This window comes from Clinocottus analis, unplaced genomic scaffold, assembly GCF_023055335.1.
Source record: "Clinocottus analis isolate CAN_PGR_092001 unplaced genomic scaffold, fCliAna1.0.p SCAF_1, whole genome shotgun sequence".
Lineage (NCBI taxonomy): Eukaryota > Metazoa > Chordata > Actinopteri > Perciformes > Cottidae > Clinocottus > Clinocottus analis.
In genome coordinates, this window is record NW_027175820.1 from 23,379,002 (window position 1) to 23,405,941 (window position 26,940).

A 26,940-nucleotide genomic window follows, 5' to 3' on the forward strand; every position below is an offset into this window, starting at 1 on the left:
ACAGTATGGTAGGGGGTGAGGGTGTGGGGGGGGAGACAAAATAGAGTATAATCACATGACCTCTACATTCTCTACCGCAGTGACAGCTCGCCCAGCAGGGGGAAAATCAGACGGCTACAGCATAAACAGCACTGCTGCACTGCAGCACTTACAATACACACATTGGGCACAACACACGTGCGTGTGTCCAGATTTTGAAATGAACACGCTGCTGTTTCGATCATGGAAATTATAGCAATACAAGGACATTGTTTTGAAAAGGCACGCCTATTAATAACAGACCCTACAATTAGTGATGTGTGGCCCCGGCTCTTTTTTCTCCTTTCTCTTTATAAGTATGAAAGAGACGAGCTGTGACTCAGATGTTTTGTACTCAAATCATTCTGTCACTCAAGGAAAACAGGTTTTTTTAAAAAGAAAACTAACTTGTGTTTTACATTTTCCAAATTATTTCAAAGTTATGTCTCTCTTACATCTCTAGGGGACTTGATCAGTGCAGTACCGGCGCAGGTAGAGGAGGGTGATCGTCACCGCGAAGTCAAGTCTCTTTCCATCAAGATTGTGTATTCCCAAAATGTTAATTGTGACAGTTCAAATGAGTAGAAATGTTTAAAATGACATACATTCAAATGTGAATTAAACCCAATCCCTTTACAAAATAGCGGCTACACTTGCAACAACTAGCTACTAACTACAACTAGCTACAGCTAGTTACAACTAGCTACAGCTAGCAGGAACTCACGCACACAGCACAGCGCCACACACACACAAACTCAACTCTAAAGTAAACAAAATAGACACACAACAATCTCATGACACATCCCACATCCCTACTGACAAGCTAACTTCATCAATTAAACAACATACCTGAAACAGGGGGAGGAATAACCCGAGCTATGTACAGGCGTAGACTAAAGTAATCGATCTCAGACTCCAGATTTCAAAACGATCCCTGTAACACATTAGATCAAACACATCTTTCAACTTGTCACACTAACACTCATTTAAAGTTAAGTGAAGATCTTTTAACTGGACATGAAACGGTCTGGATGTAACACTGAGGCCTCTAGATGACCTAGATTAACATATTTATTCAGGGTGCCACGATGGCGGATTATGGCAGCTTCCCCAGAAACTCCAGCAGACGGACCAGCTTCAGCTGCGCTGTCGCCTGCAGTGGGAAGCCTTGGCTCCTTGTTGCAGCTTTTAATGCAACTTAAAGTCCACATGCAGCAGAAACCCACGGCCATAATGGCCTCCCGACGGAGCCCATTTTCTTGTCACGTGTCAAACGTAACGCAGGCTTTGTAGTCGTGGTTGAAGCCCTTTTTCTCTTGACAGAAATGTCTCTCCTCCACTTTGTGTTGGGTAGGTATTTTGTGTGATCTGCCCGTGGTTTTATGGAGGGGTGGTGAGTGAGAGCCATTAGTAGTCAACCATATGTGCGAACCAAAAAGCTGACAAAACCTTTGAAAGCTGCCGAGGTGCAGGGATTAGCAGCCCTTACCATCCTTTCACATCACAGGGAGTCGTTTCACTCGGTGTTAATAACAAAAAGATGCTGCCTAATGGAGCTGTTCGCGTAAGCTTTGAAAATGACTGAGTTTAACAACACGCCAATGGGATCGTTACAGTCGTGTATCAAGACCAAACCCCCTCGCCGGCTGCTTGACCTTTCTGTCTTGTCTGTTTCAGACGCAACCCCCGCCACTAAAAAGCTGGATTTGTATTTATTTATTTAGAAACCAGCTCGCTACTCGTGCAGCGCTCATGCCGAGAGACGCAGGAGGTGTTTTTCCCTCCGCCTTGCACTACTAATGCGAGTAAAGGGAGGAGGAGAAAAACCTGACAAATCGTTCTTTGACATCCTCTCCGAGGCCGATGGGAGCTCGCCAGCATCGTTAAGCCCGACTCATTGGGAAAAAAATGAATAACGGCGAGGATGTTCGCCTCTCGCTAATGCCGGAGCCCGTTTGTGTCCGTCTGGAGTCGGGCTGTTAATCCAGCTTTTCATCCCAGGTTCAGATATCAATAGCGTGTTAGACGGCCTGCGGGGCGAGACGGGCTGTCATGCTCGAGGAGAGAGCAGAGGCTGCTCTACACTCGACTGCTTTTCCGTGAAGGCAGAGGGGAGCGGGACGGGCACACAAGTCGGTTGGATTTACTATTCAGCTGTTGTTGGATCAGGACAACAAAAACAACAACAACAACAACCAGGAAACGTGTTCATGCCGGTGTCGTTATCATAACCTAGTGGTTCTTAAACTGTGGGGCGCGACCCTCTAGTGGGGTGCGGAGGTATTACAGGTGGGGCGCGGGGGGAGATGCAGATTCTTAAAAATTTATTTTTTTTAAGAATGCTTTATTTATCCCACAGTTGGGGGATTATTCTCTGCATTTTACCCATCATCCTTACTAATTAAGGAGCTTTGTGCTGCTGTGAAGCTCTCGGGCTTTAGTGTCTTGCTCAATGACACTTCAACATAAAACTATGGGGAGAAAACAGGGATCCAACCCGCTTCCTTGGTCATCTTTTTTGCCAAATATGAGTTATTTTTAGCACATGTATAACTGTATTTGCATTGTTTTAACACAGTGATTGCACATGTTATTAGTTTTTGTCAGATGGAGCAATCTGGTTTACTTGAAAGGGATTTACATTTTCTTTAATCTGTTAATTCAAAAAGCAGGGATGGAGGAGTCTCTAAAAGTCGGACCGTTTTGTTCCCATGTTGTTAGGGCGGTGGGGTCCGAACATTTTGCTTCCTCCAAAGTACCACTCGTCATAACCAAAGCATTCCCTTCTGATTTTTGTCATTGGCAGGATTTATGAACGGGTCATAGACCCTCCTCAGATGGAGCTCACCCCGGGCAGCGGAGTGTGGCTCGGCCAGCACGGCCACAAGCACGGCCTGTTCAAGGTAAGACTGATGCACGCTTCGCCTCGCGCGCCTGAACGTGCTTGGCATTCGAGAGCGACCCTGTGTAATTGGTTGTGAGTGTGTGTGTGTGTGTGTGTGTGTGTGTTGGGGGAGGGTGGGGGAATTCAGCCGAGTGGCAGATACAAGGAAGAAGTACTAAAGGGTCCTTTATACTCGGGTTTTATGCAGTCGCAAGACTACGCAAGATGGCCGACAGGACTACACAAGGGCCCCTTGCGTAGTCTCGTCGGCCATCTTGCGTGCGTCGCCCAAAATTTCTAACTATCCGACAAAGCTAGGCGAGCCATTCGCAGCCCGCAAGACTGTGATTGGTCTGCTAACCACGTCCTTTCTGAGTCTTGCATTTCCGGCTTCATAGCATAATACCGCCATTTTTAAAAGCCATAGCAGAAACACGAACAATGGATCTCGTTGAAGAACGTTTGGCTGAAGAGGTCCTGCAAATATGAGCATTTATATAACCCGTCTGACGGAGTATAAGGACACGCAGATGGCGGTGAATTCCTGGAGGGAGATGTCGGTGAACGTCGGTGTGCAGGTCGACTCTAAACGTTGTGCCACCTACTGTTCTGGCGATTGGAAAAGGCGGGAACCGTAAACCAACACGAGTCCGTCGATGCAACTGCGTGGCCAGTCGCAGTTGCAAGAGTGTGTATCCCCCTCAAGGCCCCTCGGAGGAACCACAAAAAGCCCGGCGTATGCTTTGAAGTGTTCGGTCCCACGAGCCCGTTACAAAGACGTCGATTCTTTTTTAATCACCGCTCATTTTCCCAGCCTTCCGCATGCGTTCACTGTTGTCACTAAGACATGCACATATTCTCGATATTCCCTCTCTCCCTCTCGCCCACCCATTGTGCAATCAATGGGCCTTTCTTTAAATATATATCCATCTCACATTTATGTAATATTGATTAGCCACCAGGCGCCCAACTGTGCTGTAAATAATTCTCCCCCTCCTCGGGCTTGAGAGCGTCGCAGCAGCGCGTCGGCCCGCCGTCCCGCCTTCATCGAGGCTTCAAGGCGCTCCTTCTTCTGGAGGAAAAACCTCTTTTTTTCTTCTTCTTGAAAGCCGCAGCTTCCATCGGCCGGTTCCCCGAGACCAAAATGTTTGTCGGCGGCGGAGACAGATGGCGTGGAAGCGCGTGGGCTCGTGTGAAGTGACTGAGTCCCTTCAGGCTGGCGGCGGTTTGAGTTGGAACGCCTGCTGACAGGTGCAATTGTGAAACGTTGAATCCAGGACCTGTTGCACGTTGTGTCAGAAGGGGCTATGTTGAGCTCGCCCCTTTTTTTCCATTAGCGGTACCCTCGTTATCTCCCGCTGTCGCTCATGCATATTCACGAGCCGACGTCTCTTCATTTCATGCACGGCGACAAGTTGCCAGAGATAGAAACGTCGGTGCGGTTTGTTCACTAAATCTGATTCATCAGTACTTGTTGGTTCCAGTCAGGGCTTAGTACACTAGCCTACGAGCTAGCTGCAAAGCTACATGAGTTAAAACTGTTTGTATGCTTCGTAACGTGGAAGATTTGGCAATAATTTTTGTTTAAAACATTAAAAAAATAGCAAACATTAACAGAGAAGTAACATCGTTGACATTATGCCAATGTATTGTCTTCCAGTTTCAGGCATTTTGTATTTAACTTAATCCAATAAGCTGTTTTTTAAAACATATACAGTGACAGAAACACATGAACTGAAGATGAAATATGATAAAATAAGAGTTGGTTTGATTGGCTTTCAGTGGTTGCATTTTTCATGTCCTTGACCTGCGGTTGGTAAGCATTTGGTTTTTCTAATTATTTTTTTCAAATCATTTTTTTACTGACTGACTGTCAATTTAAATTGCTAGCACTAGAGGTGAAAATGCTGCCCATCCTCCCCCGAAGGTTTTGACAAAAAAAAACATACTCGAATGGCGTTGTTATCTTTTATTTCCCGGTCTTTAATTAGCGAGCTAAAGACTGAAAGCGGGGCGCCGCAGCTCGCTCGGCTCAATACGCCTGCAACCACCTTGAAAACAAATTAACACCTTCTATCTCGATCTGCACGAGAGCTGAAGTTTAAAATAACAACTGCTATTCTACAACAGCGTATTGGCAAGAAGGAGCCATGTATTGTGCAGCGGATTCAAGCACACACACTCACACACACACACACACACACACACACACAGACAGACAAACACATATCGTCCAACTTTACATTGCTACTTCTTTGCTAGTCTCTTCACGCTCCTCTCAGCGGCTACCTGCTGCAGACGAGTGGAGACATAACACCGAGGCTCCTCGCGTCTCGTCGTGCCAAAAAGCCAAAGAAGGGTGGAGGGCATGCTGGGTAACGAGCGAGAGAGAATAAAGAGGCGAGAGGCGAAAGAAGTAACACTGCAGTGGGAGATAGGAGGTGAAATAAAGCCGCAGCTGTAATCTATCCCATTCAGGGCGGCGGGAGCGGGGATAACGACACAATGAGCTAACTAGGCCTTTAAATAAAACATATTGAGCCTTCTTCGCGGCAGCTCGAGACGCCCCTCGTCCTCCTCCTCCTCCTCCTCATGGGAGCCTCTCCATCCGAAGGAGGAAACTCTAATAAATTATCTTTATCTAGAATCCATTATGCCCCGAGGACGCCGGCTCCTCGGGGACGCGGCCGGCTCCTTTTGGAAGCGGCGCTTTTTGTGAACGGCCCGGCGTGTCGCGCACCAATGGGACGGCGACACGACGCACAACGGAGGAAACGGAGGAAAGCGGCACGTTGCGTAAGGCGAAGAGGGAAAAGACCAAATCTGAACATGAGAGATCCAGAGCTTCCATCTGTCACTCAGTCCGTCTTCTACTCTCTGTGCGTGTGTGTGTGTGTGTGTGTGTGCGTGCGTGCGTGCGTGCGTGTGCGTGTGTGTGTGTGTGTGCGTGTGTGCATCTGTCTTCTGTTTCCTGGTTGTTTAAAGCAGCTTGTTTGATCTTTTTTACTTTTTTTTTGTAAATATGTTTTATTGATTTTCACAGTTTTTAGAGGATTCACACGTCTGAGGACAATTATAGATTGAAATTAAAAACCTCATTCTCAGGTTATGGATTTTATACCTTTAGTTGCATTCTGGTGACAAACATAATATCAAAATAATTGCATTAGTTGACGCTCAAACAATAATAATAATACAGTGAGAGAAATAAAAATGGTTAATACTAGGAAAACAAAGATTAAATAAATAATAATTTAAAAAAAAAGTCTGCTCACTGTTGCTATGGGACGGATAGGGGTTTGTTTGCTGAACAAATACATACAATAAACACAGAATAAATACAGAAAACACAGAATAAATACAAAAAACTGTGGCACCAAAATTGGTTCCACAGTTTTCAACGGGATAACTGACATCTTTTAAGACCCCCAAAAAATGTACTGGCTCTTTTGTTACACGCCCCTTTGGCAATCACCATTATTGTTTTTCACTTGAATTTGTCATTTGAACCAGACTAAATAGAGAATTACCAGAAATATCAGCTTCAATCAATAGTTATCCTGTTTCAACTGTAGCACAAAGACGTGCAAGAGCCGATCCTTTGTGGAGATCATCATCATCATCATTACCATTTCCTTCTCTCTCTCTCTCTGTTCTCCTGCCTCCTTCCTCTCCTCTCATTCCCGATAATGAGTGTTGTTGACGCCGGGCTCGTACCGGGGAGATGAAACATAGGTGGAGGTTAAATCTTCGGATGTGGCTCGACCGAGGAAAAGTCACGTTGTGCATGATCAAATTGAGTAAAATAGGATCACTGGAGGAAGCTTTACCTCTGGATAATACACTTCTGTCAATGCTGCCGGAAGGCAAAGAGCCCAAATATGCAAGGCCCATTATTGCTATAATAAACAAGCTAACTGGGAATTATGACGAGAGAGAAGGTAATTTCATCAGCGGTATAGTGGAGTGAACTGGTGAACGTTTGGGGGCACAAAGAAACAAATGATGCATAAACCGAACATTAAGACACACACGCACACACACACACACACACACAGTTTTGTACTACTTTTTGAGGCTCTTTGGATGTATTTATTCCCTTATCCCAGCATGAATCATAACCAAAGCGTAAATCAATGCTAATTTTATCTAATTTCAGTATTTAAACATTTTGAACCGTACAAAAAGACCTGTTTCTAATTCATTTGTATAACACACACACACACACACGCACTACTTTTGGGGTCCCTCTTTGCATGCATTTAATCCTAGCATGAATCATAACCAAACCTCAAATTAATGCTTATTGTATTACAGTATTTAGACATTTTGAACTGTACAAAAATATCTGATTTATGTGTATAACACACACACACACACACACACACACACACACACACACACACACACACACACACACACGTGTCAAGAGTCAAGACCGCCACGCCATCTGTAAGTATTTGGACAACGACACATTTTTAATTGCTCCGTCTCTGTGGCGCTAACTTCCAGCTTCACTTTGATTATCTTCTCGCGCACACGTCAGAGCGACGATGGGGGAACCGTCGCCCGTTCTGTTATTCACGGTCCCTCAACAGGAAGCATTGTGTCCGTGTGGAGGAAGCTCGCGTTCAGTTCGGAGAGACAATAAACTGTTTGGCCATAAAAGAAACCCTTGTCGCCTGTTCGTCCCTGGACCATCCATAAAATGAGATGGTGTGTGTGTGTGTGTGTGTGGGTGGGAGGGGTTGGGGGGAGAGACAAATAAAAAGGCAACTAGTCACACACTATGTGGCTGCAAAAGCCCCTGCAACCTCCTCAAGGCTGCATTAATGAACTTTTTGACCACTCAGGCAGAAGAAGTTGACGCACAACCCACTCAATTTCTATCGCCTTGTAAAGTTGCTCTCCTGTTCCTCCCGCCGGAGCTCCGGCTGCAGGTCGGGGGCGGCGGTCGGCGCGGCAAAGCCGGATCCGTTGTCCGCCAGCGGGACGGTTCGCTGTAAGGGGAGCGCTGGGGCTAGCGTCGGTCGCTACTGATCTCACCCTTCTGGACCGCTGGAGTTCGGAAGTTTCCGGTGAACCCGCGGGATCTCGTCTTGATTTCTCGCAGAATCCGACTTCACAGAAATTTCCAATCAATAATTACTCATCTACATCTTAATTAAAATTGAGGCGGCCTCATTAGCATTCAAAAGTTCCTAACGGTAACTCTGGGATACATCAAGGAGACAATGAATTAGCATTTATTTGAAGACATCCCCATGAAAGGAAGAAAATAATATTCTATATTTTCAGCTCTGGTTCGGTCTCTACCGACTCTTTAGGAACAAAAAGGCTTTTTTCGGCGCTAGCTGGGCACTGGTTTGGTGCACTGGACTTACAGGTTTGCCTTCAGATGAATGCAGTGATGCATGGACCACACAACAACACCCCAAACTAAGAGTTCAAATAGGCTTTAAATATCTCGAGGTAGCTGTGTGAGTCGGTCTCCGAGGCGTCGTCACTTTTTAGAGACCTCCTCCGTATTAAATGCAGTCCCCTCATTTCATTGTTGCTATAAAAATATTGATTAGTGCAGAGACTGAGCACTCCCCTCCCTCACTCAGACAAAACGTCAGAAAACCTGCCACTGTTGTAACGCTGCGCTGTACATGACTTGAAATGCAAGTGCGCAGGTTGAACTTGACTCACCACGGGAGTGTGGACGCGACCTGAATAGTGCTATGCAAACATCTCCGCCACAGGCTTTTGGCAGAGGCATGAAACAGGTGTGTGTGTGTGTGTGTCTGTGTGTAGGAGAGATTTTATGTCTTCAGATCGAAAATTACCTACTGATCAGTGACAGTGATGTGCGGGGTGACGTGTGTGGACCTCTGGGACAGACATCTGTGATCTACACCCTCATTTTCATTCTGAGTGACACCTTGACAATCTCTTCCTCGCCATCCACTGTACTCACACAGCCTCTCTCTCTCTCTCGCTGTGTGTGTGTGTGTGTGTGTGTGTGTGAATGTGTGTGTGTGTTCTCAATCTGTGCTCCAAGCCTGTCCGCCTCAAGGCTCCCTCTTCCTGTGCCTCTGTTTGAAATGGAGGCAGGTGTTGCTTGCATCCAGGCCAGCCAAATGCACTGTAAATGGATTTCGCGTACACACAGAGAGCGGAGCGAGAGGCGAGCTGTGCTTCCAAATGTCCTTCCAGCATGTTCTCAGTAGCCGCTTTGAAGGAATGGTGAAACGATATTACCCCCCGAGTGCGAGCGCCCTGGTGTTTTTACAAGTTTGCTTTTCCATTAGAGAGAGGCGCCTATTTATTTTTTCACTGTGGTCACCATGAAGGCCTGTGGAGCCTGTCACTCAAAATGATTGACAAAGAAGAAAGCTCCATCGCTTAAAGGCCGCTCACCTCTGTCTGCGTGTACGTTTGCTTTCCGTGCAGTTAGCGTTAGCTTCATTTCCTGTGGTGGTTTCTCACCATTTTGTAATTGTGAGCCCTTTCAAAGCCAGTGAGCATTAGCTTCATTTCCGTGCAGTTAGCGTTAGCTTCATTTCCTGTGGTGGTTTCTTACCATTTCATAATTATGAGCCCTTTCAAAGCTATCACCGTGTCATTTTTTGACTTGAATTGATACTATTATGTCAGAATGCTAACATGCTATTTGAAGATGGCGACCATGGTGAACATAAATTAAAATATTTACATTCATAAACTTTTTCCCATATGTAGTAACAGTTTGAGCAAATATTTAAAAAAAGCTATGTTCATTGAAGCTACCAACTAGCATAGCCGTAGGCTCTATAGTATTTCTCTGCCGGGTTCTCTGCTATATTTCCAATCCATGTGTAACGCTTCCTGTCTTCTCCCTCTCTGTTGCCAGGGCGTTATCCAGGATGTGAAGTTGATTTTCGCTCCCAACGGCTACATCACACAGTGTCCTAACCTTAACCGCAGTGAGTATCATGATTACAAAGTAGTACATAGTGATCTGAACACGCACAGGGAGTAGAAAGGGAAAGTGCCGTTACAAAATGTGGACCCGCAATGAGCGTGAGTGTCAGCCGGTGGTGACCTCACTCCGCTGATCACAGACACCTCCCCCTTCATTTTATCATCTCCCTCCATCCCAGTAATCTTTATTTTGCTGTAATTCAGATTCAGCGCAGCCTCCTCCGTCCCCGCCTCGTCTCTCCATCTGTTTACTGTCAAACAGATTAAGATACAAGGCCACCACTGTCCCACTGTCTCTGTTACTAATCAATAAGGCCTGTAATCACACCTTGTCGCTTTATTATTGATGCTAACGCCAGCCACAAGCCTAAGCCTAAGAGTAAACAGATGTTTGAGGGAATCCCTTTTGTTTGCTGCTTGTTGACATGAGCTGTGTCCAAATACATGTATTGGAGCTAATACTTTGTTTATCTACTGTCTAAATGCTTCCTTCTTGCTCTTCCTCTCCTTTTCTTCCCTGTTTTGGTGCTTTCCCTTTCCTCCGTTGAGCCTGTCCGACCTGCAGCGATTTCCTGAGCCTGGTGCAAGGCATCATGGACCTTCAGGAGCTGCTGGCCAAGATGACCATGAAGGTAAGGGCAATAAATGACCTCACACACAGAAAAATATCACCACTAGCAGCAGCAGCTCACCAGACTCGGGCCTCTACAGTACTAGTGTAGTCTCCGTTTAGGATTGCATGCCCTCGGAGTGCTGCAGGCATGGGTGTCACAGAGAGGCCTCATTGCTTGCTGACTCCTTGATAGCGAAGAAGAAGAGTTGGGTCGTAACATTAGCATATCCAGCACCCAGCAGTAAAAGTGAACTGCAGTTAATGAGCCGCGACCTTAAAAAACCCGCCCGCAACATGCTCGACTCGGCCTCCGGGGGCCTTGAAGCCCCGCCCACGCTGCCGTACTACAGCGCACTGCTCACTTATCTTTTCAGTTTATTTCAACGGTGAACTCCTCGCCTGTCAAAAGCAGCTTTGGCAATGCACGTCCTTCCTTCTCCCGCCCAGCAAATGCACCCACCAAGTATTACGTAAAATCGAAAACGGACGGTTCTCGAGATATGTGAAGGATTCGATGACTAATGGTTCGATGACGCCGCTGCAGGGCCACTTATTGGCTGGAAGGCACCAGATGTGTCACGGCCAGTCCAGAGGCGGGCTGTACCAATGGTAGTGACGATTGCGCAAGATTTATTGGAGGAGCAGTGGGGTCGAGACACAGGTGGGCGGAGCTTATACGGACAGGTTCGTCCATACTGTGGAATCTAAGAACAATGTTTCTGAGACTTTTAGTTCAAAGTTAAAGGTCAAAACCGTAAATGTTGTTGTAATAGCGCCACCATCTGGTCAAATTGCCCTCCAAGTGTAAAAGGTTTCTAGATTTTCATACACACAGAGAGACAAACAGACAGAGATTACTCCATTTTAGTTGTAAGTAGCACATTTATTGGTGTCACAAATGTTTGTCAGGTTTAAAAAGAACCACAGAATATGTAATATGTTGGCAACCCTGTCAGTAATAAATAATAAAAAAAACTGTTAAAAAATCCGTTATTACATTTACCCCGTTGTAGCTGACAAGCAAATAAATAAATAAATGAAAAGTAATAAATAACTTTGTTCTTCACGAGGCGAGAGGCAACAGAATCCTTTGATTTATTTAATGTCTTCATTGTAGTGCATTTTTCTTTTCCCTCATTTCATTTTAACAAGAGGCTGCCTAAAAAGGTAGAACGTTATTATTGGGAAAACGAAAAACAAAATGAACATGCACCTTAATCTGTCTGCGATTATCCTGTCAGTTGTTACCGTGAGCGCGGATTGAAGTGGTTTTAAAAAAGACACCGAGAAAAGATATTAATGTGCATGTAACAGGGAACTGCAAACAGACAGTTCCATCTTTTTTGTTGTTGTTTAGTTTTTTGCAAAAAAAAAAAAAAAGCTCAGGATTAGAGCGATGAAACACTGGAACCGTTTTCACTTTGGAGATACATTTGCATCGCGACAGTAGAGAGAAATGAGTGATAGCTCCTTGAGAATGACAGCAAAAGAAGTGCGTAGAGTCTGTAAATAACTGCTGACGCCGCAAACAGCCTCAAGGCCATGTGACGCATGCATGTTTCATCTAACAAAAGGGCTAAGGTTGGATCGTCGTGTTCAAAACAAGACACATTGGGTATGCGCCTACACGGTCTACAGTCACGCCCCTTGAGCATGACTTCATGTAGCAAATTAAAAGTAGTTGCTTACTTTCTTTGTGCAAAATGAACAGGCGGTATTCTGCCCTTGCTTCTGTAGGTTGGCTTAGCAGATAGCTAACAGTACATCCAGGAAATAAAGACCCAGAAATTTGCTCACAAACGTTCAAAATACACACAGAAGAATACCAAGCTCTGAATAAACATACAGCCACTCTGCTGGAAAAGCTACGTATTCATTTACACAAGACTCCCTGGACTAAAGAGAGTATAAGCTAATTTTAATGTCAATACAAAAAATGCTATTCACAATTAGCATCGCGGTTCGCATCCAAACAACACAACTGAAACGGTAAACACACACAGAATATATGGGAAAAGGTATTTACATGCACATACAGAAGTACTTACAGACTTTAAAGGTCTTTAAAGGCGACCAAACAGTAAGTATGACAAATAGCTGCAGCATGTTTTTATCAGCTGTACTATAACAAACTATGGTAAGAGAGGAGGGATAAACGAAGGTGCAATTACACTCTGCACCACTTGGCGTCTCGAATGCAAGTGGGGAGACTCGTCGAAGCGTGCGCCGCGAAACGTACACCGATCTGGGCGAGGTACCATGATCTTAGAGAGTCCTGTGTGCTTACTTTTGAGCTTTTTGACCATATGTCACCGTCCTCATTAGCAGGTGGAGTTTGCTCATTTACAAATGTGCTGAAACCGGAAAAAGACCTTCAGCTTTTGCTGCTCGGGGGGAAAAACCTAAACCTCAAGTTGGGAGGATTTTTTGCGCTTTTATGTCAGCGGAAGTAGAAATTGAAAGAAGGATTAAGGGAAGGATGGGAGATTATATGTTTTATGAGCTTATTTTGTGTGTGTGTGTTTTTGAAGTACAAGCCGTACTTGAGTTTCAAGGTCATTCCTTGTTTGGTCTTTTAAGTGTGACGGGTTCAGGATGCAGAGATGATCCACACGATGATTTAGAAGATTACTTTTTTTAGCTCGTAGCTTTGAAAGCTTTGCACAACATGTTTTGCTTTGGTCGTGTTTTTCACATATATTGTACGGTCTTTACTTTATATTTATACGTTTGTCTATATTGTATCTTGGAGGCGTTTATTTAATATGAATTGCTCGTTCTATAAATCCATTTAAAGATGCATTCAGCTGCTTGTATTTAATAATTAGTGACTAAAAGGGCATCTGAGCTACACTTATATTCTCTATGATTATCTTTTCATCTGTCTATATTAGTGTGACTTTACTTTCATATTTCGTCGGCTGTGATCCTTCTTTATTAAACGTCTAATCTTAGACTGCATATTTCACCTCGTTGCTTTTTAATTGCAGTACAAGAAAACTATACTTTAATGTACTGAGAATATGCACAAAAGTAGAGACAGTCAAAGCTAATTCATTCATAAAATATAAATTACTGCTGCCTATGCGAACCCAGGGACGTAAACACGCCGCCGTTACTGCAACGGTACATCCTCCAGCTCTTGAATGCGAGCAGTAGCTGGCTAATGTTAGCCTAGCATGGCAAAACAAGTAATAGCAACGAAGTAGCTACTGCTTAGCTACAACGCCGTACTGCGTTCAAAATCACACTGTAACACACTGCAAACTCCAGTCGGCACGCACCGCATGACGCCTACAAAATGGAAGTTTAAGTATGATTTCACCCGGTGTGCGAAATACCTGCCGGCTATTGGGAATCCCCCCCCACCACCACCAGCACCACCACCAGCACCACCCGACCCTACCTAATGCTCCAAAACGAAACGAAAAAGGTGTCAGGGAACGGCGACTGCATTGACACAACAGGAGGCTAACAGGTGGCGTGCTTTCGGCAGTGCAGCCACGGGGGAGATGGGGGGGAGGGGCATCTGCATAACTGTGTGTGTGTGTGTGTGTGTGATTGACTGTCTGCATGAGTGACTGCTATCCAGCGGGAGGGAATAGAGCAAGGACATCCTGGCGGGCGGGCGAGCCGTGGAATAACTTTGGGTTTAAATAAGGGTGAAATGAAGAACATTACCCTACCGCTGTGTCAACGCATTCCTCCTTCACATGAACACACCTATTGCCACCTGACCTCATCGCTGCCTCCCCGCCGCGGCTCGTACGAGCAGCCGTCTCCGCCGTTAAATGGCCGTCTGCCTTTTGCAGCGGCGGAGATTTGAGTTATTCAGCGCGAAGGGGGAATAATTGCTCGGTCCTGAGTGTATCGTGTCAAGGTGAGGCGAGATGACAATGGGCTCTGTGTGGATTAGCACGGCATTAGTCGCATGTGTTGTACCCGTGTGATTGTGAGAAGGATTTACGACAAAAGATGCAGGAAAATACCTCGATATATCTTTTTTTATATACTACGACACAGATATTCCAATATAAATCTTTGTTTTTACCCTCTTTAAACGGTTAAATCACAGAAAAGCTCTCGTGTCAAAAAGCTATTTACTTTCTGTGAGTCATATTTCTGCCTTTAAAGCCAAATAAAAATAAATAAATAAAACTGACTGCTGTATCTCAAAACCGTCTGCATGGATAGATGCTGCACAGGATAAGTGGATATTAAGGGTGAACTCAATACTACATACCATCACCGTCGACTGGAAATCATCTTCAGATTTTGTGATTTTTTTTTTAACCAGCTCCTTTTATTTATACCAGAAATGCCCGGCCCTTTGTAAAATTGTAAATTTCCATACCATGTTCCAGGCAACCTGTTTGTTCTTAAGCCATAATCCATTTGCTTTTGGAATAGCGATATAAATATACCGATGCATGGATTGTTGAAGGTTTTCCTCCATAGCCGCTGCAGTGGATTCCCTCGTGTGTGCGCCCATGAAAGCGGTTCCAGTGTTACTGCTAATAACGGAGGATTCAGGGTCCATGTGGCAGCTGTAGAAATGTGTTTTTATTGCAGAATAGCTGCTTTTATTTCCTTAAGTTGAACCTAAAGTATCTCCCCGCAGCATGCGCGTAGAACAGCTCCTACAGGAGGCGTTTCAGTGTTGACTCTGAGACGAAGTTTCAGATGATTCATGAAGAACGAAGTCAGTTTGGAGAAGTTTATCGAGGAGCGCACGGTTTGCCTTGATCTAGGTTTTATCCCCAAATCTTTTTGTTTTGTTTGTTAATTTTATGTTTTATTATTTTTGCATATATTGTGCATTTTTCTAATTATTCTCTACAATTTATTGTGCATATATTGTGCATTTTTTAATATGTATTGCTTACCTGTATGTATAAATGCTCCTGGAGCAAAATATCTATCTACCTACCTACCTACCTACCTACATAATGGAGGTGGCAAGTGCTAAGTTATCGTGATTGAATAATTTAGATTAATTTACTTAAGTGTTTAAGAGCATTTAGGGCATTAAGTGTATATAAGAAGAAGCCTTAAGTTAGCGTTTTGGCCGTAGAGAACGATGCGGGTCCTTTTCACGGAGGCCTCTATGTTTGCAGCACGTTTCTACAGGAGCCCAGAGGAGACAAACCACACTCTGGCTCGAGACAGAGTCAGTGTGTAGAGCAGGTTTTAGGTGGTTACAATCTGCAATGACCTGAGCGGCCAGATGGTTTGTTGACACAGCACCGTCTGAGAGGACTTGATTGGAAACTGCTCAGTAAAGGGCAGGCTCTGTCCAAACGCAGTTGGCAATTGATTGGATAAAAACCATCAGTCCATCGAACTTTTTGTCCAAGCTGATCTGGAAAAAAGAGCGAAAAATACCATTGCAACTACTTTCTCAAAGATATTTGGGACATCAGTGTATTGTTGCATTATCAGCGGGTAACAAACTAACTGTAAATTATAACCTACTCCCTTAATTTTCCCTTTAATCCCCTAAAAAGACAGCTTAAATCAAAGTCTGACAATGTGTAGTGGGGGTTTGAACCATGGATTGTTTATCGTTTATTCCCCCCAGTGTTCTCTGATGGGATTGTTTAGTTGTCCACACAACAACATATACAATATTTTGGCTTACTTCTTGAAGGCGAGGAGTGAAGGATTCCCACACTTTTCTGTCTGCACATTCCCTTCGTGACCACGGCTGGCATTTAAAGACGCATTGATCTCCAGTATCCAGCCGTCAAACGCGCCGCCAGCTTTCTGGAGCGTCGGTGTGGGTTTGTTTCATCGTTACGACTGAACATGTCCATTCATGGCAGACATCCCAGATATGAACTACAACCAACATTTCATTAATTACTCTTAGCCCAAGACCGATCTGGTGTCAGAAGCTCCGGGTGTGACATATCCGTCACTTATACAATAAAGATTAAAGGCTTTTTTTCCCCCCTTTGTCTTCAGCTTTCAAGTCAGCATTCCTCTCATGTGTCTCTGGCTCATGTACCAACCATAGGAGCTACATGCCTATTAGCCGCTGACTGCTTTGTGTGATATCACCAAGGCATTTGATGCTCCTGTTGTACAGGAGCTGTATTCCTCTGCGGCGCCTGCAGGCAGCCTCTCAGCCTTTTGAAAACGGCATTTCAAACATTTTGTTTTGGGGGCTGTGACAGGACACATCTCCACCGCTCACACGGCTCTCCGGAGAAAAAGCAGCCGGGACTCTTCCAGATGAAGTTGAAAGACGAAGTGACGCCCGGCAATTTTCACTTATTTATTTCCCCTGAGAAGCCTCTTATCGTTGTGAGTCCTGTCCTTCTGACTCTGTGGCCTGAGCCGGTCTCAGAGGAGCGGAGGAGGCGCAGCCGTCAGTGTCTTAAGTGGACCGGCAATTTCTGAGTTGACCCACCGCCGCTCGGATCAATCGGACCTTTGAATTCCCACAGCGCCCCACCTTTCAACCAGGCTGATTGTGTAAACGCGTGGGTCAGACTTGTGTTTTATAGATATATTAACGTACGCGTGAACTGCTGTTTGTGTTTAACCAGCCGGCTCTTACACTCGAGGAGGAGCTTTGATGGATGACGTGGGTTTAAAAATATACATAGATATTTATGATAGATTGACTTGTGGTTACTTAAAATGATAATAGGAAAACAAACCACCGTTCACGTTGCGTTTTAGATCCACGAGGTGCCAGGTGATTGACCATCCATCTCCTAAAATATCAACATGAACTCTTCCTGCTCCAGTTTGAGCTTTAAACGTGGAGCGACACGACTTCTGAACACATCCAACTCACTAGAGGTCACTCTGGAAAAGAGATCAAGGCCCAAGTTAAAAACAATTGTTTCCTCTGAAGGCCTGTGTTGTTTTTTTAAAGGACTTAGAAGTTCACTCAGTGAGCGATTCAGGAGCCAAAGTGTTCGACCGAGCGACCGAGACGCTCTTTAGTCCCGGCAGCGGTTTGATTTTTTAATGAGCAACTTTAGTTGTGGGTTTTAGATTTAAATTCAGCATCTTTCTACGTCGGTTATGTGTCTTGCTGTCTTGTTTCACACGACATTTTCTGTCTGTCTATCTATCCATCTATCCATCTGTCCATCCATCCATCCATCCATACATCCATCCATCCACGAAATACATCCACCATGTCTACATCAGGTAATACCTTTGGAGAGGACCACTTTGCTTATCTTTATTCTTTTTATCAACCAAATCAGGTCATCATTTTGTTTTTTGCAAAGTTGCTAAATTCTTATTCATGACATCACTTCCAAAACTTGACTGTCACCATATCCAAAGAGTTTTTTCCGACAATACAAGCTCTTGCATTACAATGTCATTTGCTGCACACAAAAAATAACTACGTAGGACTTTCCTCGCTGGAGTAAACGATAAATGGCGTCGCGATTACGTGTCAAAACACACCCGGTGATAATCTGCATTTTTGACAAACTAGTAGTGAGTCAGCAATTTCTAAATTTTAAAGTGAATCCCGGTTTGTGTGCCCCTCCCCGCGTCGCGTTTGTCAGTCAAAGATGCATCGCTTCTTTGTTGAGAGACAACCGCGGAGAGTGTTGTGCGTGAAAACAAGCCGAAGAGGAAGAGCGAGGCGGGATCGTGTCTGTCAATCCCGTCCGTCATCTCTCAGGAGATTATAGCCCGAGGTCTGCAGCGTGAGTTGAATGCTGATCACTTATTATTCTGTGCCCTTCTAATGAGCACCTCCCAGCGGAGCGGCCCTCAGTGAGGACGGACCGGGGTACGCTGGGGGCGGTGTGTGTGTGTGTGTGTGTGTGTGTGTGTGTGTGTGTGTGTGTGTGTGTGTGTGTGTGTGTGTGTGTGTGTGGAGGTTAACCTGCACGCTTGTGATTGGGTTTTCGTTTCTTTTGCTCGTCCTCAGTTGAACTACGCGGAGTCCCGGCTGACCCAGCTGGAGGGCTGTCACTGCGAGAGGACCTGCAGCGCCAACAGCGTGGTCTACCGGGACAAGGAGCTGTGGGTGGAGCCGGAGAACTGCAGGAACTGTGCATGTAAGGTGAGTGTCACCTTCATCCCTCTCCACACACACACACACACACACACACCATCAAAGACGGAGACGCTGTGCTTTTCCACTGTGGCGCTGTAGAGAAATAAATCTCCATCATCGTCTTTTTTAAATGTTACAAATCACAAATGTGCCTGATGCCGACTTCTACAGTCCTCATCTAAATCTACTTTTAGATTGGATTGTTCAAAATTGGCAGCTGCAAGAAGATTATTCTGACCTGTTGACTGTCGAAATGCATCTTCAGAGGAAGTTACTTAAGTCTTAGTTTATTTAAGCCCTTCACACCATTTTAGATTGTGTATTTATTCTTCATTTAGCCAAATAAAGTCCCGTTGAGATGCAGCGTCTCTTCTGCCAGAGAGTTCTTGGTCAAGAGAGCAACTAACTTGTTCGGTCATCACAGATGAATATGTCAGGAGAGGGGAGTGTGCGTTAAGGGAAAAGGCAGCTAAAGTCAGCTGACCGGGACCATTTGGAGAATCTTCCAAGATTAAAAGTTATCTAGTGTTAAAATATGTTAATATGTCAATAAACTGGATATTAATTAACAAGTAAAGACTTTGGAAGAGTAATTAAATGGGGTAAACACGGCGAAGTCCATTTATTCCATTTATTCTCCCTTTTAAGATGATTGAAATCATCTCATTCGTCCCTGTCTGAGAGAGGCTGACCGTATTCATCTTTAAGCATTTTCTTTCAGCGTTCTTCCCTTTTTAAAAGCGACAGGAGAAAGATGACAGGAAATCACACGAAAGACAGACGAGGGAATAAAAGTGAATAGTCTGTGAACAACCAAAGTGCCCCAATAGTATCAATTTATGCACCAAATTATATTTACACTGTGTCAAGTTTGTATCTTACACCAGAATACATATTTTTTTCAACTTTTTCAAAATAAAAAAATACTTTCAAGACATACTAACAGGCAAATATAAGAGGAAGATATATACACTGTCCATTTGAATGTAAGGATTTATAACCTCTGGACCACCTTCAGCATCACAGATTATTGATACATAAAGAGATCTGAGTGTCGTTTTTTGATCAATTATTCTTCCTTTTGTAAGTCTACAACTCTTCTGACCTCCACTGTCAACACTTAGCTTCTTTAACTTGTCTTCTGGTCAGACCTCCCTCGCCGTCAGCCTCAGCATCATGTCTCCCTGCCTCCTGCCCGCCCCTAACAAGCCCCCCCCCTCCTCCTCCTCTCTAATAAGCCTTCCTGCCTGCACTCATGCATACTGCGGGAGCCAGACTTTGAAATGTGTTGAATCAGGCCATCCGCCGGGGCCCCGGGGGAATTAGACTTTGCTGCATCATTGCACATCGAGCACGGGGTGGAGTTTAGTCGGTCCGATTTCCTCCCGCGGACATGCCATTAACTGATAACCGTGGCGTCCCGGGGTAAGCCATTTTCGATGACTCATGAAATGAGGAGGCGCTCGCAGAGAGAGAGAGAGATATCGGCCTCCAAAAAAAATAAAATGAAGGCAGTCCTTCAGGGCCCGATTAACCACCTGCTATCAGCGGGGCCGCTCGGTTTCAGAAGCCGCCGTTCCAGCGCCCGTTGATGAATCTCCTATCTGATTATATGACATTATACGGTATTTTCTAAATTATGAATCCTGAATATGATAGCTTTCAGCTTCAGATTGCATTCTTAAAGGTGGGATTCTCAACAGTTTTTGGGTTAGTCTGCATGGCGCTGACACTGAAAAGCCTTCCAGGGTCGAGCTGTAGCGTGAGCGGCGTTGGATTCACTCTTTGCAGGGTAATGGGAAACATTTTATTTCCCCCCAGATAAAGATATCCAATTCCATGAATGATTGAGCAAGTGTAAATTGAGACGTTTCAAAAAAAAAAAGAAGCGGGCCACGTGCGGATTTATTTTAGCGGCGCCACGGGCGAAAAAAACGCCCGAGTGTTCACATGAGCGTTTGGCTTTCTGCTCCGGATGTTTTTCTTCCAGAACGGCGTGGTGGAGTGTCGCCGGATTTTCTGTCCTCCGTCAAACTGCTCAGAGGACTCGCTGCCCGTCCACGTTGATGGGACCTGCTGCAAGAAATGCAGACGTGAGTATCAGCAGCACGTTGAACTGCTAAAGAAACGGGGAAAAAGAGATACTTAAGTCCCGATACGATATTGTTACGATACATTGAGTATTGCGATATATATTGCGATGTACTACCTTTTTTTTCTACTGCAAATTGTCCCCAAAGGAAAACTTTGTCAACAAAACATAACTTGATTTTATTATTCTGGGACCAAAAAAAGTTTAGAATTAATTAAATAAAAGATCGATACTTGACTTCCGTGTATCGATACAATATCGCCACGTAAAATATCGCGATATGATGCTGTATTGATTTTTCCGCCCACTCCTAATACCTTCTAGACTTCTACCGCCATTCAGATCTACGACTCATATTCTCTCTCTCAAACAAGTATAGCACATAGGATGATGTCATCGCTCCACGACTGCTTTCTTGAAAATCTATTCTTCTCTATAATCACATCTATACATGTAAATGGAGACTTTTTCCACAATGCCTGACGCCTAAAATAATTCAATCCAGTTTATTTTGTATTGCCCAAAATCCCAAATACAAATGTGTCTTGGAGCGCTTTACAATCTGTACGAACATCGGGACCTCACATCGGAGGAAAAATCTTTTTTAATTGGACGGTGACGTAATATTTCAAGGTAATGACAATTACATGTTTGACATAACCGCGAATAAGCTAACGGTAGCGAGGTAAGTCTGTCAAGCTTTGACTTTCTCCACATTTCCAGATTTTGAAAGGAGGATGTTTTAATATTTCTTTGCCTTTCTGGACCCAAAAAGACACGCGCCAGAGTCCTATCTGGGTGGTTTTGCAGCAGTGTAGCAGTGTCACGCTCGCCGTTGTCTGCCAGTGAGAGGAGACGGTCATTATTCGCCCGACCACAAAACGTTTGAGCTTCACATCCTTTTTTTTTTTTGTTGCTTGAAAAGGTACCACTCCAACCAGAGCGCCAGCAGATAGTGGCGCTGTGGCAGATGCTCCACCGGGCCAGAAGAAACCAGAATAAACCATCTGCGAGAGCAGAGATCACAGGGGTTTTTCATTGGAAGCTGAAAAGGAAGCTCTATTTCGAGTAGAAAGCACACGGGGGTCTGGCAGCGGCTCGCAGGCCCACAGACGACCGCGTTTCTCTCGCTATCCTGCGAAAACACCGAATCCCTGGAGGAGAGTCTCTCTTTGAATAATTCCAGCCCTCCTCTTCTGCCTCCTCTCCCTCCCTCCACTGCTCCTTCCTCCTCTTCCTCTTCCTCCCTTATGAACATCAGAGCTTTGGCACAGGCGGACGAGGGAGCAGCGGTCCAGAGCTGCGACTGAGCGCCGCCGCCGCCGCCGCGCTGGCCCCGCCCCCTCCTCCTCCCCCCTCCTCTGGAGAGGAGGCAAAAGCAGGACTTCGTATATCATCTGCTTCATTTTCTATTTCTGCTTCACCGCCGGAGGATTATGCAGACGGCTCTCTCCTCTGTTGTATTCTTAATGCGCTGTTACATTTCCTCTCCGCTTATGCACACACACACACACACACACACACGCACGCCACGAACAACTTTGTTTCTGACAGAATTAACTATGCAGAACTTCATGCGGCGGGCGGGCGGGGGGGGAAATATCTGTTTTTGTTCCCCCGAGCGTTTCTCTACCTCTACTTTTCAGGAGCGCCACAGGAGCCCATACTGTCTTGAGTAATAATTATGTTTCCTGGTGTATCACAGTTACTCAAGCGGTTGTGTTTTTCTGCCCGCAGCAAAGTGCACCTACAGGGGCCAGACCTTTTCTGAAGGCCAGCGCTTCCTATCCAGGAGCTGCAGGGAATGCAAGGTAACGTTTAACATCTTTGAGGGGGCGTTTCTCTCACCGGCATTCGGCCTCCAGAATATCGCAGGACTTCTCTTTCAGCGTCAACGCGGCACGATGATGCGTTGTTAGCCAGCGGGCCGTATTAGCTTCGCCTCCGTCCCCCAATCTGTTCAATCTACCTTTTTCTTTTTTTGGGGGGGTATTTCTTCTCTCTAATGGCGAGATAACCAGGTAATTAGAAAGAATATGAAACACAGCAACACAAAGGCCCGATTTGAAATGAAGCTTCATCAGCGCGTGGATTGTAATTAGAGTCATTATTCCAGTTCACCATTCAACAGAGGTGAGCGTTCTTCACTGAGGAGCCATTTATCTTTTAAAGCCGCTCTTTAAGGGGGGAAAAATAGCGTTTTTTTGTGCATGTAATTGCTTCCAAAGTGTCGCAAAGTGAATTCCTGAACTTATTATTGGCCCTCAGGCAACTCAAAACATCATTATTTTTTTGGAGCAATTACTGCCAACCTTTTTACCCGGAGACTTGAACCCGGCTCGTGACCAATTCCTGGGAGCTTTAAAGAAACTGTTCTGCGGCTTTCAGCTGCGTCTCTTTTGTCGGCGCTGTGATCTGCGACCGCCGACGGATCTCAGCCGTCTGCTTCGGCGCCGCGTGTACTTCTTGGCGCCGTGGAGCTGTCAGCCGTTACCGTCGCGGAGGTGGGCGGGAAAGTGAACGGGCAGAGGCAGCGTGTCGAAGTCGATTTTGATTATACAGACCTACGCGACGAATGACAGGTTCGCCTCAAGGGGCTCTATCATCCGGACAACGTGCGACACCCTCAATGCGGCGCCATCAGTGCCGATGAGTGACACTCGGCAGCTCAAATTGTCAACGCAAACAAAAACGACGCCGGGTTTTCCTTCACTCACGGTGTTAGTGATGTCATCGCGGCTGCCTGTCATGAGGGAACATTAACGCTATGGCGCTGAAACGGCGAGTGGATAAGTTGATCCTGTAGTTAATCAGACGTGTATTGGATGCTTTACCAAATATCTTCTTCTCAAACGGGATAATTTGCTTCTTACGTTTTTCGGGGGTTGCCCGTTAGTACTTCGTTCCATTCTCCTGAACGCGATATCTCAGGATGTGGAACTTTGTCCACATTTGGCGGGAAAAACGCCCGCTTGGACTCTTCGACGAATACATTAGAATTTGGCGGTCAAAGGTCAAGGTCACCGTGACGTCTTAGGAACATCCGGAGGGAGTTTCTTCAAAATGTGGCGGTCGAGACGACGTCAGATGCTAATTAAGTGACACAAATATTGGGACGGACACGGCTGTAAACCCCATTTTGATAGCTGTAGTATGTTTTTACATCATTATGAGAAGAATAACTTAAGGTTTTTAGACAAATTCTGCTATTTGCGTGTATAACCATGGCATTATTAATGTCTTTACTCTCCTCTCAGCACGGCGTTGGTGTTTGCAGCAGGTAGCCAGTCGCTCTAACTAGTTAATTACATTTTCTCAAATGTCAAAGGACACAATAGTGCAAATGAATACAAACTCCAAGGTGTAGCCCTACTTGTTTCGATGAAGCATACCGTGTTACACTGTCTCTTCCTTCATGCACAACTTCACCATGTGGGTGCTTAACCTATTCTGGCCGTTCAAGCCGCGAGGCCACGTTTCCGTCTCCTTCTATTCCTCCCGCTCTTTCGCTGTGGTATCTCACCTGCTGTGTGGCGCTGCACGGGTATCGTGTCCGTGAGTTTCGAGAAAAGACCTCGACCGAGCGACTGCGCCGGCTTTACAAACCGAAAACAATGAGTTTGTCGCCCTCGCTGATGGAAGGCTCACCGTGCGAGGCGACGCTATTGAACGATGACACGGGGGAGAAACGGTTCACACGGTTCCCTGGGATGGCGCGACATCGAAGGAGGTCGAATTGAACCGAAAGGAGGATTTTGAGTCGATACCTTTTTCGACCTTGAGAGCTCTGGTCCCCGCGCGGCAGCCAGAACGCGAGGTTTCGATCTTTTTTTTTGTTTTGTTCCCGGTCTTTTGTGGCGCCTATCTGCACCTCACCTGCTATCTGTGTCCGTGCCCTCCGAGTGAATGCGAGCGGCGTGTCTATACATACAGCCTTTACGTCCCACCGTCTCTCTTGTCATGGCAGCGTCCTTCAGGCAGGGATATCTGGGAAAACTCTTGTTTCAACATCTTGAAACGTCTTCTTTTTTCTGTTGTTTTATACTTTTTCAAAGGCATCCTTCACCCTCCACAGGTGTCATCCTTTCCACTTTTGTTACGTTCAAATTTGAAGGTTCAAACTGGCATAATGTAGGTCAGAGAGCTTGAAATATTTAGTGTTAATAACACAATAAACAAGGTTAAATTTGGCTGTATTTGCAGGCTTGTAAAACGTGAAGGTTTGAGTTTGAACAAATATAACACGGGCCGTTATGTGACTTCCTGCAGACCCAACACACACGTCACCAAAGTAGCAGAGCGCTACACAACAGTGACAGGAAATGATCGGCTCACAATGTATTTTTTTCATTCTGCAGACATAGAATACTGCAGTAATTGCGTTAACTATTTGAATTCAATGCACAGTTTATTAGTTCTGTGCTATTATCGTTATGCATTTGACCGAATGATTGAAAAGCTGTCATTTAAAGCACGAGGTCGGACACCACTGAGCTACAGAGCGACGGGCTCGAGTGCAGCAAATGGTTAATGGACGTTTTCTATTCTTTCAACCACTCAAAGTGCTTTTTAATGCCATGCACCTATTCACACACTAATGGCAGAGGCGTCCATGCAGGGGGCCGGTCGCCCGCCAGGACTATCTGACACACACACACACACACACACACACACACACACACACACACCGACGGGAGTAATTTAGAATCCCCAAGGAAAACTCGTCTACCTTGACCGGCTTCAGTCAGAACCGCCAGTCTGCCGATTTGAACGACGGCGACCCGCTCGACCTCTGAGCCGCCGCCCGATGGCCAGTGTGGTCTCACCTGCGTGTGAAGCAGGTTGTTGCGCAATAAGACGGACGGAGGGGAGGGAAAACATCATGTGAACGAACATATTGGTGGCTGGCGCTCTTTAAATTAAGCTCAACGACCCGACCGACTTGTTTTTTGAAACTACAAATCAGTCTGTTGTAGTTCTTGTGACTACAGAAACGGAGAACACAAGAGTAATCTAGTGTAAAAAACAATCATCAGAGAAGAATGTTAATTTAATCCTTCTCAGAACAGTATTAGTTATGTGATCATTGGCATATTTTAGAAAAAGGAGCACAAACAACGTCTGCTGCCGTCTCCTTCTAAATGAATGTGAGACTCTCGTCTGTGCCAAGTCAAATTTCCCTACGACTTCATCCAACAACTGATATGACCATTACAAAAAAAAACAAACCCCGACTGATATGAGTGATGGCCGGCCGGCAGGTAAACCAAATAAAAAACATCTTGCCCGTTGCAGATTCTGAACTCTAGGTCCTAATCTTTCCATAAAAGCGTCTTATTGACGCTCCAGGAGGCATTTTTGGGGAATCTGCCTCATATCATGCTGGATGTTCATAGTTACGATCAAAAGATCTTACATTTTTTCGCAAGACTTTGCTGAACAAATACATACAATAAACACAAGTATTGGAATCAATTTGGGGTTCCTGCGACGACTCAAAAACAGGAGAAAAAGGAGGTCTGGAGCCAAAATTGGCTCCACAGTTTTCATCGGGTCAAAGTCAATGTTTCTTAACAAGACGTTACCAGCGGACCCCCGGGGGGAAAAAACGCCTGTATTTTTTTTAATATTCAAACAAACGTACCACAAAAAAGGTAAAATAAGTGGGCTTGTGATGGGAGCTGTGACATATTAGACTGTGTGTCATTGTTGTGGTGAAAATCTTGCCACACATTTTCACCCCCATAGCGTTGAAATATAAATCTTTTTCCCCCCTCCTGTCCTTCCAGAGCGGCCTGATGGTGAAAGTCACAGAAACTTGTCCGGAGCTCAACTGCACCGTCGGCGAGCAGATCCTACCAGATGGCAGGTGCTGCAATGTTTGCCGAGGTACGTCTCCTTTTCTTTTCCTTCGGATGTGCGCGCACCAATCCCCACAACCCCGCCGCAAACATAACCGAGTCTGCCGGTTTGCTGATTCAGGCTGCGCCGCTGCAATAATTCAGCTTCTCTCCCTTTCCACCGGGTCTGAGTGCTTCTGGGCCGGCGTACCTATCGGAGCAGATTGGTCTGTCTGCTATCGAGCACCTGCTATGCCAATTTGCCTGAACCACGCTGCTTTGGCAGGGAGCTACTACAGGGTAAATAGCCACGGGTAATTCAGTAAATACATTGAATAAACAAACTGTGGAAGGCTGTCGGGCTATAGAGCCATAATGAAAGGAACCCAGGGCGGGTTCTGAGCCGAGAAAATTGGGCTCTCATTTCTGTAAGATAAGCAGCGTGCCGCAGACTGGCTGTGTTTCGAGGGGAGGAAGATGAATAGCGCGTAAAGGAGAAGACAG

The 26,940-nt window shown here is 45.4% G+C and overlaps 1 protein-coding gene across 1 annotated transcript in view; it reads left to right on the top strand.

The window, feature by feature from the left end:
- Positions 1 to 26,940, top strand: part of LOC137782498 (protein kinase C-binding protein NELL1-like) — a 220,837-nt gene that overhangs the window by 69,047 nt on the left and 124,850 nt on the right. The window contains exons 5-11 of the mRNA XM_068571803.1: positions 2,825 to 2,921; positions 9,780 to 9,852; positions 10,400 to 10,482; positions 18,376 to 18,510; positions 20,495 to 20,597; positions 22,334 to 22,407; positions 26,386 to 26,485. Coding sequence (XP_068427904.1) covers positions 2,825 to 2,921; positions 9,780 to 9,852; positions 10,400 to 10,482; positions 18,376 to 18,510; positions 20,495 to 20,597; positions 22,334 to 22,407; positions 26,386 to 26,485 — 665 coding nt within the window. The remainder of the gene's footprint in view (positions 1 to 2,824; positions 2,922 to 9,779; positions 9,853 to 10,399; positions 10,483 to 18,375; positions 18,511 to 20,494; positions 20,598 to 22,333; positions 22,408 to 26,385; positions 26,486 to 26,940) is intronic.